We start from the raw sequence: 14,353 nt of genomic DNA on the forward strand, positions 1-14,353 counted from the left end.
CAAATAAAAATTATACACGTATTTTATTTATAATATAGTACGTAAAAACCAATTGTTTACTGCATTTTTATACATAGTTATATTAAATGAATTGCAATATAAAATAAAATACCTCAGCGTTTTCTTCAACCCATTGACTTCAGTAACTCGTGTACGTCTCTCAGTACCGGGGTGTTCGGCTTTCATTCTGAGCCTTCATTATGTCAATGATGTATCCTTTTTGTTTGCTCTGCTTCTTAGAGGAAATGCTTTAATGATTTTTCTTAACCTCTACTTGGACAAACGGCGCCCCATTTTCGAGTAGCAGAGTAACCTCTGGCAGATTAGATGGAGCAATAGGTTAGCGAATGCCGCCTTTGCATATTGCAGGTTCACCTGAAGAAACTTCCACACCAACTACATGATGACAGGCGGAACCAACTCTGAGGCCTACTGCTGATTTCCCCAGCATAATCAAGTGGAAGAATGCCGCAACCACCAACCCGGAAGCGATCTACATCCCAGTCTCTGGCCGCAATAAGGTCTCCTTATTCTTGCGGTACCCACGAAAAAGTCAAAAAGTCAGTGTCACAAATAATACTTTTTGACATTTACATATGTACATATGAACCGGTGACGTACGCAGTTTGATAAGCTTTCTTATGAATTTGTACAAAATTTTGTAATAAATTAAGACGTTTTGGCAAAAATATATGTAACTACATATGATGGCAAGAATATAATATATTTTCATGAATATTTAAAAGATGTTCGTGGTTTCATTTTCGATGAAGAAATTATTTATATCGAAACTGTTTGGTTTTAATTTGATCATTTTGCAATGAAAGTGTTCTAAAAACCCAAATATTATAGCGGCGATGCATAAATACTGCAGTTAAACCCTATCGATAAATTGCAGTTGTAGTACGTTTTATGTGTGAAATATATAAGTGAAATTCGTAGAAAATCCTTTCCTTGTAACACTATTATATTATATCTGAATGTCAAAAATGGCTTGGATCAAGTGAATACTTTCCTTAGGCCCATATACGTAATATAAAGATTTTCGAACTTCAGGGTGACTTTCTGCTGTATATATCGGCCAATATGTTTGTTCTCTCAATGAAAACGAGAGAACGTGTTTTAATAAGAAACATTGGATCTTTGTACCTAAAATGTATAAAATCAAGAGAAAGCTAATATCGAACGATGGGCGCCCACTTATTGGTGAAATCACATAACTCGGGACCTGACTGACCGATTTGGACTAAATTTGGCACCTCACCTGCTTCTCATATAACACAATTTTGAATTCCATTTGACTCTTTCACTTTCAAGTACACATATCAGGAAGCAATTGATATAGCACGCTAAAACTTTGCACTATTAATTCCTTTAAACTATGCCACCTTGTGACCAAAAATTATCTAAATCTAAAAAGTTCAAGCCTCTGGGTACCGAATATGTGGACCCCATGACTTTTGACCGAAAATATTGGTCAATGTGTGAGATATACAATCACACCAAAACATTTCTTGACAATAGTATTTCGGTAATATTAAAAACGGGTTGAATCGGGTCAATACTTTCCTGAGTCCCCATATACCTAACATAAATATTTTCGAACTTATGTACATGTGACTACGAGTATATGCTGGATCGGCCAATATTTCAGCTATCTCCATGAAAATTACAGAGCGTGTTTTACTCATAACAGTATATCTTTGTGCCCAAAATAGATACAATTGGGCGAAAGCTTGACCTAGCCCCAATATAACTAATATGACTGAATTTACTCTATTTTATTATTTAAGTTACCTTAATGAAACCCAGGGAACATTGTTTTAGTATGTGGCATCATACTAGTTAATAGATAAAATCAGGTCGATATTACTCCAACTACTTAGTTTTTGTTGTTGCTTAAACACAATATGACATCTCTTCAATTCACAACCTGTCGTAAAGCATCGTAAAATCGTAAAATTATAAATTTTTACACTTGTTTTTTTTTATAATTTTACGATTTTACGATGCTTTACGACAGGTTGTGAATTGAACAATCGTTTTTTCGAAAAATGAGTGCGCCAGCCTACATTTACACTCGATACCTGTGACCAGCGTGTGCAACGTCTAACCGCCTTCAAAAAGACAAAATAAAGCACATTTTTGATATTTCTTATAAGTGAATTGATTACACAAAAATATTTAACATTGTTTATTCATTCAGACGCCAGCAAAGCTGCAGGTACGACAAAACAGGAATATCTGCCTCTTCTTAATAATGAACACTTTTGTTCCCAACAGTAAGTTTTCTCGTCATAAATTAATACACTTGTCTTGTCATCAGAATTAGAGGTGCCACCAAGAGCCCATAGTTTATAATCTAGCGATACGCCAACGATATTGCCATAGACACCTTCCAAACAATAAATCTGCGAAATCATATCAAAAAATTTTAGGCCCCTATTACGGTTTAAACCTAGCTGCATTTTCAGTATGCATAGATATAAACTCAATCTTTAAACAAAAAAGTTTTGATTAAAATGTCGTCACACTTCAACTTTTTTGTGAATTAAGGTTTTCAACTATGTGCCAATGGGATTGACTAGAGTAGACTGTTGAACATTTAAACTGCTTCAATCAGTTATTTTGAACAAATACTTAGACAGATGAGACATTTGTTGAGCCTCTGGAGAAAAATTCAGAAGCTAGACAAGGCAAATGAAGGAACCGTATTCGTGTTTCGAATTTAGAGAGTTGGTACAATCTAATATTTTTAGCTATATTATTCTTTAAGTAAAATTAAATTATTTTTTGCTCTTCTTTCGTCATTTGTATTTTATCCACTCTTTTCAAGTAATGTGTCCATAATATTTCGTTAAAACCTTCTTAACAATCATAGATATCGTCAGTCTAAAGTTAAAATCACTTAAACTGACTACCGTCAGCAAGGAATAGGAGATTTTGTGGTAATGATCCTTCATCTCATTTAGCAAAAAAAAAAAAACAAAAATGATTCCTCAATATTTAAAAGCCATTTAAGCCTTAAACAAAACTTGAATTGAATTGCTTCGATTTCAATCCAACTGAGTGGAGTTGAAAACCGTAATAGGGTATGAGTTTCATATGGAGCGATTAGAAAAAAATCAACTTAATACCATATACCTGAGACCATTTGTTTCGCTGAGGATCATAACGTTCAACAGTTCTGCTACTTTTACGCCACCAACTACCTAATACATAAATATGACCATTATGTGCAGCTACCTGTAATAAAAAATAGCAATACATTATTTACTTTTGTTGGATATATGTAAGATAATCAGTTATAATTTTATTTCCTTTTAGACAATTTTTGGTCATTATTTCCCGAGTGAATATTTTTTCTCCTAGAATTTCAAAATCATATATAAGGATTAAATCGGTGAAAACAAGAAGAGCGACAGTATGTATTTCCAAAGTAATATAAAATATACATTTTGGTTTCTTAGATCCATATATACTAAAAATAGAAGTTCTGAATGACCGATGACCAAGAGCTGTCAGCTCATACATAGTTCAGGGTATTAGTCCGAGTGAACCTGCATGGAGAAATTGCAGAATCGGCCGCTACCTTGAACAGAATTATTTCGAACAACTTGGGAGCCCTCTTCATTCAGAAACCGTAGGAATATAAGGAGATGTTGAAGGTCTCACAGAAACATCGAATGGTAATTTGGAATATTTCTTGTGAGAGACCCAGAGACTGTATGGTACTAAGGAAAGATATTAACTTTCTTTGTTTTTTGGAATATTGTGGAGTAATAAAGGTGGATATGTGGTACATGAATCGGTCTATTTCCCCCCTGCGTCAACCGAAATGGCAACATAAGAAACAACAAAGTTGGTCGACTATTGCACAAGGCACAGCTTCTTTCTCATCATTGGATGTGATGCTAACGGACGTCATCTGGAGTGGGTATATTAATTGTGCCAAGATGTGTGTAACTCCCAAAAAGAAACGTCGTAGGCCCTCTAAAATATATACGATTATAAATGATAAGCATGACGAGCTGAGTCGATTTAGCCACGTCCTTCTGTCTGGACATATACTTATACGCGAACTAGTCTCTCAGTTTATGAGTTTTCTTCATAGCTTCTCTTCAAAGCTTCGATGCAGCCGTAGCTTACGTTGACGAGTTTAATGGCGAGTGACTATCTGTCCGTCTGTCAGTGCTGTACTTGAAGGAATAGCGAAATTTTTGTACACGTATTCCTTGACAAAAAATGAGGACGACTTCGTAGATGGGAGGGGCGTAATCGAACCACTGCCACGCCCACAAGTGCCATAAGTAAGCCGCTAATTGATCCAAAAACACCGTCTGGGACAAATCTTGGCGTTAAATTCTTTTAAGTCAAAGATTCGGCTATTTTGAATGTTTAGTTAATTTTTGCCAGATGTTTTACTGGGACACTTTTTGGTTCGTCAACTATTAATCTAAGACGCTTTAATATGACTGGATGATATGAAGTGTTGTAATAACTGAAGAGGGCACAATAGACCACGGGTCCAACTGCATTCCTAAAATGCCATCCTATTCTTAAGTTGTCAAATGATCTAAAATTGTGAGTCGTATATTTGACAAGTAAGGTAGGGCTACATTCTGGTGTAACCGAACAGGTCATACTCTTGCAACTTTTCAAGATCAAAGCCAGGAAAATAACTTCAGGTGCATACGGTTTGTAAGTTATAAGGATAAAGCAACTCTTCGCCCGATTTTACCAACTTTACCAAAGACGCACAGTTATTAGAAAAACGAAAGAAATATAGAAATTATTATTTCGATTCAACCCATTTTTGACAAACCAGCACACTATAATTAGAAAAGGATTCTCTCCGCATTTCTATAATATATCTCACAGACTGACCGATATTCACACTAGAACATAGGAACTAGAACATAGGAATGTTAAGATAATATTGTTCGGATAGGTCCGAAGATATGGTTTTCAACTGATATGTGGGTAGTGTCACGCCTATCGCCCTTTTTGACAGCGGCTCCTATTGCATCATCCCCGGTGAAAAAATGAATTCCTCTGGAGTATTTACTTTTTGATTTATCGCGCCTTTAATAGTTTTTAACCGAGCCGTTATATGAAGAGTGGGCAGGGTCATTACCCGATTTCATCCATTTTTTTAAGATCGCACGAGTTCCCCTTCCCACTGAGACCCTCAGTGTCAAATTACAGTGTTATATCTTAATTTAGTGCTTAGTTATGGCATTTATGGGCATGGCGGTGGTACACCCACTTATGGACTCGCCCCCACTTTTTTGCCAAGGAACACGTGTACCACATTTTATTACTTATCTTACTTACATATCTTAAATATTATTCAATATACCGCTTGCACAGACAGACAGTCACACGGGATTCGACTCGCCTCATCATCCTGATCATTTACATATACAATATAACCCAATATCTAACTCAGTGATAAATACAACCGTTCTGTGAACAAAACTATTGTAAATACTATGTGTATAAAAAGAGACAAACTGTTTGATTTGTTCTCCTAACTTGAATAATAACAATTTAAATCAAACTTACCCCCGGCAAATAGTGACATGATTTCATATCTGCGCAAAGAGTCCAGGTATTCGAATCCGGGTTGTAGCATTCGACGGATTTTAAAGAACTTTTACCACAATGACCGCCCACTATGTATATTTTCCCATTCAAAGATACTGCACCGGCACCCTCTCGCCCCACAATCAAACTGTCAACGAACTCCCAACCATCGGATTTCGTATATCTGGAAATAAACAATAAGAAAAATGAGTACAAATCTCTGAATTGAAATATAATGTGTTGCATTGTTCATTCCTTAAAAAAACTTCTAAAACAAAAACGTTGTCAATGTCAGAGCGTCATAATGTACCTAAACCCAGAGGCAAGGCTATGACGTTTTATAACCCTCTGCGCATGCTCTGTGTCCTGACAACTTCACCTTATCATATTTCTAGAATTTAGATATTTGGGACAAAATCCCTTTGATGATCACTAGTGTATTCCTCAATTTATACCTTCTTAAATATATAACGGTTTTTGTCCATGCATTCTACCATAAAGCATCTTATCTAAAGTGCCCTCGCCATTAGACTTAAAGGGAACCTTTAATTGTTAAAGCTCATAATCGTCGTCGTTAAGTAATTCATTACAGATTTATACATATGTATTTACCTTTCTACTGACGACAGGCTTTCATTACCCACACGACCACCAATCGCGTAGATTTTCTCGTCTAATTCGACAACACAATGCCAGTATCTTGCTTGGTTCATGGCCTCTAAATTTCGACATGTTTTATTTCGTATATTCCAGCAGAGGACATTGTTGAATGTTGTATCTTTATTCCAACCCCCAATGAATAATATATTATCATCCTTTAAAATAGTACTAAAAAACCGGTAATCGAATTTTATACTCGCATAGTCTTGCCACTTATCCTCAGCCTTGTTATACTGTAGCAAGTGTGAACTATTCATCTATTTCAAAAATATTGGACGTTTACTAATTAAAGGTATTAAACTTGGAATTCAAACCGCTGCGCGCGCTTACCTTGGAGCAAACCGCCAGCAAAGTTGGCTCACTACAATTTCCAGCACTGAACACCCGTGGTTCTGTAAATCGGATATTTATCTTAGACCGTGCTTTAGGCTCACTGATCCACAACACCGCTTTCATGGCCAGTAGCTCACAACCAGGTAATGGGAGTATGTGTGTCAACAGAAAGTCCGTAGGTAGTTGGGTAAGCCGCAGAGAAGCTATTAAAAGTGGTAGCTGCTCTTGACGAGCTCGAACATCATGGTTAATCCAGAGTTTTATGGCATCATAGGCATCTTCCTCACGAGTTATATTCAAATTGTCAGATTCGAGAATGCCTTGCAATTTTTCAACATCAAAATTCGTAAACTCGTCGCTTTGGCTCACCTTCATGAAATTCTGTATTTCGTATTCGATGATTTTTTGCTTAAGTAGTTCACATTCCGTTTCACGCTCTAGTGTATAAGCACACTGAAATGTGTAATCATTGATATGCGTTACAATGTAGTCCACACAAGTGCTTATGGCATCGTCCAGTTGCAAAACGATTGCCGCCTTTAGCATCGCACCGCCATTGCTAACGGTAATCAGCAGCTGGCCGGTGTAGCAAAAGACTATTAAGCGCTCTAAAATATCGCTATCAATATCATTTATTTCGACGGTGGAACTAATGCATTGATCAGCATTGAAAAGGTTCTTGAAGAAAGGACTCGTTGCTGATAGTATCAAACGATGCGCGGGTATACTGGGCAAAACAAAAATTATATATAGGAATCGGTAATTCTATATAAGCTGAAGACAAAATAATACTTACAGACACGTTGAGTTTAAAACATTAAATGCCACATCCATTAGATACTGTCTGTCATAGAAGCAACATATTTTCCGCATTAATTTCTCCATAAAACGTTTCTGCGTACTCGAACTACTCTGTAGAGCATGTTTTTCTATAGAACGTGTAGCCATTATTATTTATTGAACTTCCCCTTTGTTATGAAAAAAACAATATTGAATGAAATATTAGAAATAAATAAGTAAATTCACCTGGAAGTTTGCTTTAAAGTTGAATAGCGTATACTAGATCTTTGTCCGGTGAGCGACTGTCACCTTGGCAAGTTTGATAGCGCGTTGGATTCCGAACCTGGCAATACACTAATCACAGTTCATTATTTGTAGTTATTGCAGCTTTGAATGAAATGTTTAACAATTTCTATATGTGGATAAAATACACCAAAACCTCTTAATAATCTTAATATCTGTCACCCTTGTATTTATTTACGTTTAATATTAGATCTGGACAAGTACTATAATTGATACATGGAGATCTTTTCCCACATTTTAAATTTTCTCCCAAAATAATGGTTTTGGAAAGCAACGCTATTTTGTTTATTGCATCATAATTTTTAATCAACAATTTTAAACGCAGGTGTCAATGTTGTAAAATATTTGTGTATGAAGTTAGTAATACTTGTACCATAAAGTGCACAGTGCCACAGCACAGTTTTAAGTTTTATGAAACAACATTTCCCTATCAACAACACTTGACCATTTGTTAGTATTAATGTAAGCGTTGGAAATGTGACATTGCATTGAAATCTAAAATGTTGACTCTACCTTTGCGTCGGACCAGCTTGATATTTCGGTTTATAAAGAAGCCTTATCTTTTGCTAGGCTTTACCAGAAACCGGTAAATTAATATGACGATTTTATTCACTTTATAACAATAGCATGTAGAAACAATATTTTAACATATTATATATTATTGTAAATGTATACATATGTATAGTATGTAAGAACACTTACCACAACACAACAAACTAAATAAAACTGGACTTAATCACCTTGCTACTCACGCTGCTGTAAATCAGAATATTTTTCTTCAACAACTCCCAACAAAATGTTTTATAAGGACAATACGCAGAATGATCACAGCCAACAAGCTGACTAGCGCATTATCCATGCTTGCGCCGGCGCGACTAACAAGCGTACGTTCACTCGAAAGTAACGGCACTTTGAGTTATTTCCCCATTTGTTTATATGTATGTATAAACACACACTCCCCGCCAATAAATTAGTCGCATCCGTACTGCGTTAGCATTCAGCTAATAACTTTTGTTATGAATTCAATAAAATAGAATTGGTAATCAATGGTACTTCATCATAACATATTCAAAAGATTTAAAGAAAGGAGTGTTGGCAAACACATGTTTAGATCAACTTAAAAATAAATTTTTTTCTTGGCCAGTAGCATAGGCTCTCTTAAAGTAAATAATTTTATGCATGAAAATTAGTTTATTCTTTATTCTTATTTAAGAAGATTCGAAATTTTTAATTGTGCGTTGAACAGTTAACTTTGGTAATTTTTCATATGCCTCTGGATCTTTTAAATATCTATCAACAGGTTTGAAGCCGTATTTTATTTGTGAGTGGAAGAAACATATTTTTGGGTTGATTTATTCACTTATTTCCCCATTTTTGCTCCAATTTCAATGATTTCTAAATTTTCACTCAAAATAATTGATAACAATTACATAATAACTATTTAACACAATATTAAAAAACGTAAAGTGCGTCTAATTCGATAAGTTTTCTGGAGCCAACTATTCATGAATTTTTTCAAACATTGAAAGAAAAAGGTTTTGTCCAACGAAATCTGATATTAGAACAGTTTATTGAGGAAAAATTAATGCCTTTAACTTGTGACCACTACTGTACATATTTATGTGTGTAGGTGCGCTGCTATCTTAGCATTCACCAATGCCTTTCTGCAGCGAAACTCAACTGATAGAGGCCTGTTTACACCTACGATATTTATTGTGAAATATGGATTGTGATACATATTGATGATTGATGAATTGCGAGTGAATGCTACAGGTACATGTTCAATAACTATCACGTCTGCATGTATTCGAAATAAATAGAGTTTTTGAAAGCAAGATATTAAAAAGAGTTTTGCTATTAAAAAGAGTTTCGCAATCCATCAATATTGAATGCCCCATACGTTCAATAAATATCACGATATTAGATCGGAGTAGCAGTCCACATAGTTTGATTGTTCGGGAAACAGTAAGTTTCAAATGTACTTTATAATTTTAATGAGAATATTTAGTTGAATTACTTTTCGAACCCGCAAAAAGCAGTTCAATGCAAATAGAAATCTCTGAACAATATGTATTGAGTTTTCCACGAAGTTCGTAACACCCCGTAGGAAATGTCGATTAACTGAGTCGATTTAGCCATGTCAGTCCGCCTGTCTGCATATACACGAACTATAGCATATATGTACATATGTACATATGTAGCTGCCAAACAAACCGAACGATCGGAATCAAATGCTTGTATTGGAAATGTTATCATTTGATTTCAGTAATATTTGTGAAGGGTGTTATAGCTTTTGTTATAGTTAATGTTTTCTCTATTATTTTTTATATTACTCTTTATTTAAAACTTAGTTAAAATATCAATTATCCGTTCATTGTAAAACATACTGCTCTGTGATTAGTGATCGAATAAAGTCTGATCAACGAGAACTGAATGATGGAGGAACACATCAGTGATGGAAAAGTACGCACAATTGAGCATTTTTCCGACCTTTCAACTGGAGTTGGCACATTACGCACAATCAACTACTTTTTGTGCCTGTTTTTTCATAACATATGTACATACATACATATGTAAGTATGTACATATACATACATATCTAAAATCTCTTCGTAGTAAAATTTTTATTTGCGAGTTAAAGAATAGAATATTTGAAGAAATATAAGTAATAGTGCGCAATACTTTCATATGTACGTATGTATGTATGTATGTATATGGTAATAGTTTATTTCCATCAAGGTGGATAGAATAACAAATTGTAAAATTATCGTCATTTCTACAATGCAAATATTATTTTTATACTCTTGCAACATATTGCTACAAAGTATAATAATTTTCTTTTTAGTTTGGAACAAGAAATCACAGTAAGAAGCGGCACCTACATATGCTTCGAATCTAAAAAGTTTAATTATAAATATCTTCGAAAGCAATAAAGCTATTCCAACTAAATTAACACAGGGCGCATTTTTTAACCTTTCTTACGGAAGTGCGAAATGGATGTGCGATGTGTCCACTCCCCTTTCTTAAAGATGCATTGAATTTTACATCCTGGATTACTATCCAATGGCTTTATAGAAGCCAATATGAAAATTATGTCGTTTACGGTTGATTATGAATGACATTAGTTTAGATTTTGGTCTATACCTTATATCCCTAATATAATATAATAAATTCCTATCCCCTAGTTGACGCTTTGCACCTCACTTTATATTTAATTTAGACTCTTCGATTGACGATGATTTTTAAATCATTGACTGACGGATAGGAAAATACGAGTATAGTAATAAAACTAAGTGAGTCTAGGACCTGTAAAATAGCTTAATAAAATACAAAATTTGTTTGTAATCCACTCTCGAGTCAAACAATGAATCCTAATTTATTTTTTATAAAAAGTTATGCCAATACCTGAATGGATTTCCTCGGTTTTAATCCTTGCAAATTGCCAGAGTATGAAGTATTCACTTATGTACATCCGAACTTAGCCCTTCCTTACTTGTTAACCATTACTTTGTCTACAGATAGATGAGGATGAACTTGTGGGCTAAATTGAAGTTATTAATTATTAAGTCCAATTGGTTTGGTAATAATTTTAATAATTATACGTTTTTTAAATAAAAATAAAACCAAAAATAATTTCTCAGCAAAATAAAAGCAATCTTACGAATATACTCATAAAGAGTTCAAAGCATCAAATTCTATGTCATTCAGTCTATTTTGTATTTCATATTTTTTGCAGTTATCCAAGTAGATAAAACACAAATACACCTCGTCTAGCTTTTGAATCCTGACAAAATTTAGATCAAAAAGATTATAATATTAGCCACAATTAATAGATACCGTTGCGGTAACACATTATAAAAATGTATGTATACTTACAAATGATTCAAATAATAAAAGCGCGTCGAGAGCAACGCAGCAAACAAGAAGCACTTTTTCGGATATTTTAATTGCATATGCACATACATACATACATACATATGTATGTGCATCTATATGTATAAATAAACCAAGCTCTGCGCACAAATTTGGGGGAATCCCCGGGTAGAAATAAAATAGGGCTAAACGAAAAAGCTTTACGTAAAAGTAAAAGTAATATAAATATATCAAAACGCTGCTACTGATTTTTTTGTTAAAATGCATTGTTAAAAAACGTAATAATTAATTTAATCGAATCTGATTAATTTCGGCACTATTAACTTAGTTTTCGCACATTTTTTGAACGAAATTTGGAACAATTATCAAATACCATCACTGATACATGTGAAGGGTTACCATATGATTTGTCAGGAAATTACCTGATTTTGACCTTCGGCACTGATTCCTCGATTTTCGTGAAAAATGCACTGATTCTCTGGTTTCCTCCTGAATCGGCGATGAACAAGTTGTTGAGACGATTCAGTTTTTAGTCTCGAAAAATGTTCATATTGACGACAACAAATTGATCGATCAGTTGGCGAATTTGAATGCGTTCTTGATATCGAAAAAAGAGGACCGAGAAAGATCTGACGAGTTTATTGCGCAATCTGTTAATGACCAGCTGTGTCAATTCTTCAAAGCTAATAAGAACGCTGAGTCGTTTTCCTTCCTTCTTGAATAGTTCAGAAATCAAATAGTTTAGTATTTGTTGTCTATCTCTGGTCACAACGCAAATTGCGAGCGTTTTTTTTTCCTTAATCAATACACAGTGGAGTAACGAACGTAACCGCCTCTCAGTCATGGATAAGATGGTACGAAACCATTGTATAAACCTACAAGTAACCAATCCTTCATTATTCACTAACACATACACAAAAATCTACTACAAATTAGTCACTTACTACGGGTTGCCCCACTTAGTACGGGTTGCCCCCAAATATTCTGCCTCAAATCTGCTATAGCGTGTTGCCGTGTTAGGTTTTAAAATTTATAACTTTAACAATATTTTTATAAAATATTCAAATTTTTTTTTAATTAAATTCCTAAATTTAATATTTAATCAGTTTTGTCCAAAATATTAATTACTGTATCAATATATTATTAACGGTTTCCAATTTTATAAAAAAAATATTTATATTATATTTAAATAATTACAAGTTGATTGTTATGACTTGTATTGTTAATGTTTACAATGGAATTGTACCCGATTTTTTTATATTTATTTTAGTTTTTGTTTAAATAATTACAAGTTGATTGCTTTGACATGTATTGTCAATGTTATATTTTTAATGTAATTAATATTCATGAATTGTACCTGACTTTTTATATTTATTTTTGTCTAGTCATATTTTTTATAACAAGTAGATTGATTAAAAACTGTATATATAAAAAGGGTGAAAATAGGCCTCCTGGGGAACTGAACACCCAAAAAAGATCGGTAGCGCGCCTACATTGCAACTTCAGAGATGGTGAGGACGAGCAATAAATATCCAATAAACTTTTGTTTCAAAAATATTCTTATAAGTTTTCATTAATGTTTTCCGTTGCAAATACTTTTTCACAAAAAATTGATCTACTACATTTCTTTTAATTACATCTCTGTGCCTAAAAAAGGCAGATTTCGATCAAGTGATCTCAGCTGTGAAAAATTCTTGGAAAACAGCTGATTCTTTTGTTACTTGTAGGTTTATACAATGTACGAAACTGTTTGATTCGTGAGAGAGCTGTCAAAACTCATATTTTTTATAACCAATGATGACACTGCTAAAAATATTAGATTGGGTATTTTATAAATAATTTTTGGGTATTTCGCATTTTTCACACTACTGAGAAGGCAAACCAATTCACAAAAAATATCACAATTTGTACGCTAGTACTAATAAGTACGTAGATAAGTAATTATATTTTTTACAATTAATGTAACAATTTAAAATAATAAATAAACAGAAAAACAAAGCAATTCATAAAAAACGTCACATATCTTAGAGAAATGTATTCAATACATGTACATATATATTTATATACTATAACTTAAAATAATATTTACATATGTATATATTAGATATATATTCCGACCACACATTTCTTTATTTTTGGCATTTCGATAAATTATACAAAACACTAAATTTAACACTTTCAAAATGCATATATAAATGTTAAAATGCAAAGTCAATAATTAATTCACATAAACATTTATTTTACCAAAATATGTTCACACAGTTCAATGAAATTTCATATCACACTGATTTTGTCAGGTAATTATAGCGGTTTACTTCTGGCATCTCGCTTTTTCTGAAATCAGCTGTTCGAAATTCCCTGATCTCCATCGCTACCAACATAAACAAGTAAGGAAGGGCTAAGTTCGGGTGTCACCGAATATTTTATACACTCGCATGATAAAGTGATAATCGAGATTTCATTATCCGTCATTTACATATGTATTTTTTTATTTTGCTGTAAAATTAATTAGATTAGTAGTTCCTGAGATATCGTTTTTTGGTCCATCTGTGGCCGAAATTCAAAATTTCATGTTGTCTGATTTGAATGAAAATTTCACAGTTTGTTACCAACTATCTATACATTATTTTCCCAAAGTATTAGGATTCTATCTGCATTAGTTTTTTGTCCAGAAATACCCAAAGTTGGTGAATGTAGAGAACATCAAAATTAGCAAAAAATTTACTCAAAAGTCAAATCATTGATACAATAAAACAACTATTGAAATTCAACTTTGTTATTATTTTTCATTTATAATATGTATCAAAGAAAAAAT

The 14,353-nt window shown here is 33.5% G+C and overlaps 1 protein-coding gene across 3 annotated transcripts; it reads right to left on the reverse strand.

Moving 5' to 3' along the window:
• Positions 1–2,098: 2,098 nt before the first annotated feature.
• On the reverse strand, positions 2,099–12,327 carry LOC105221937 (kelch-like protein 1). 3 transcript variants are annotated; one of them, XM_049447142.1, is made up of 8 exons: positions 11,961–12,327; positions 7,609–7,705; positions 7,379–7,550; positions 6,580–7,309; positions 6,202–6,506; positions 5,569–5,773; positions 3,145–3,246; positions 2,099–2,411 (listed from the first exon to the last, which is right to left on the reverse strand). In XM_049447142.1, the coding sequence occupies exons 3-8, from the start codon at positions 7,528–7,530 to the stop codon at positions 2,199–2,201; spliced, it is 1,707 nt and encodes a 568-aa protein (XP_049303099.1). In that variant the 5' UTR covers positions 7,531–7,550; positions 7,609–7,705; positions 11,961–12,327; the 3' UTR covers positions 2,099–2,198. The 3 variants fall into 3 exon arrangements, with proteins under 3 accessions (XP_049303099.1, XP_049303098.1, XP_049303097.1); XM_049447141.1 differs by having other exon boundaries at positions 7,609–7,716; XM_049447140.1 differs by lacking the exon at positions 11,961–12,327 and adding an exon at positions 8,368–8,659.
• Positions 12,328–14,353: the final 2,026 nt, after the last annotated feature.

Source organism: Bactrocera dorsalis, chromosome 2, assembly GCF_023373825.1.
Source record: "Bactrocera dorsalis isolate Fly_Bdor chromosome 2, ASM2337382v1, whole genome shotgun sequence".
NCBI classification, from domain to species: domain Eukaryota; kingdom Metazoa; phylum Arthropoda; class Insecta; order Diptera; family Tephritidae; genus Bactrocera; species Bactrocera dorsalis.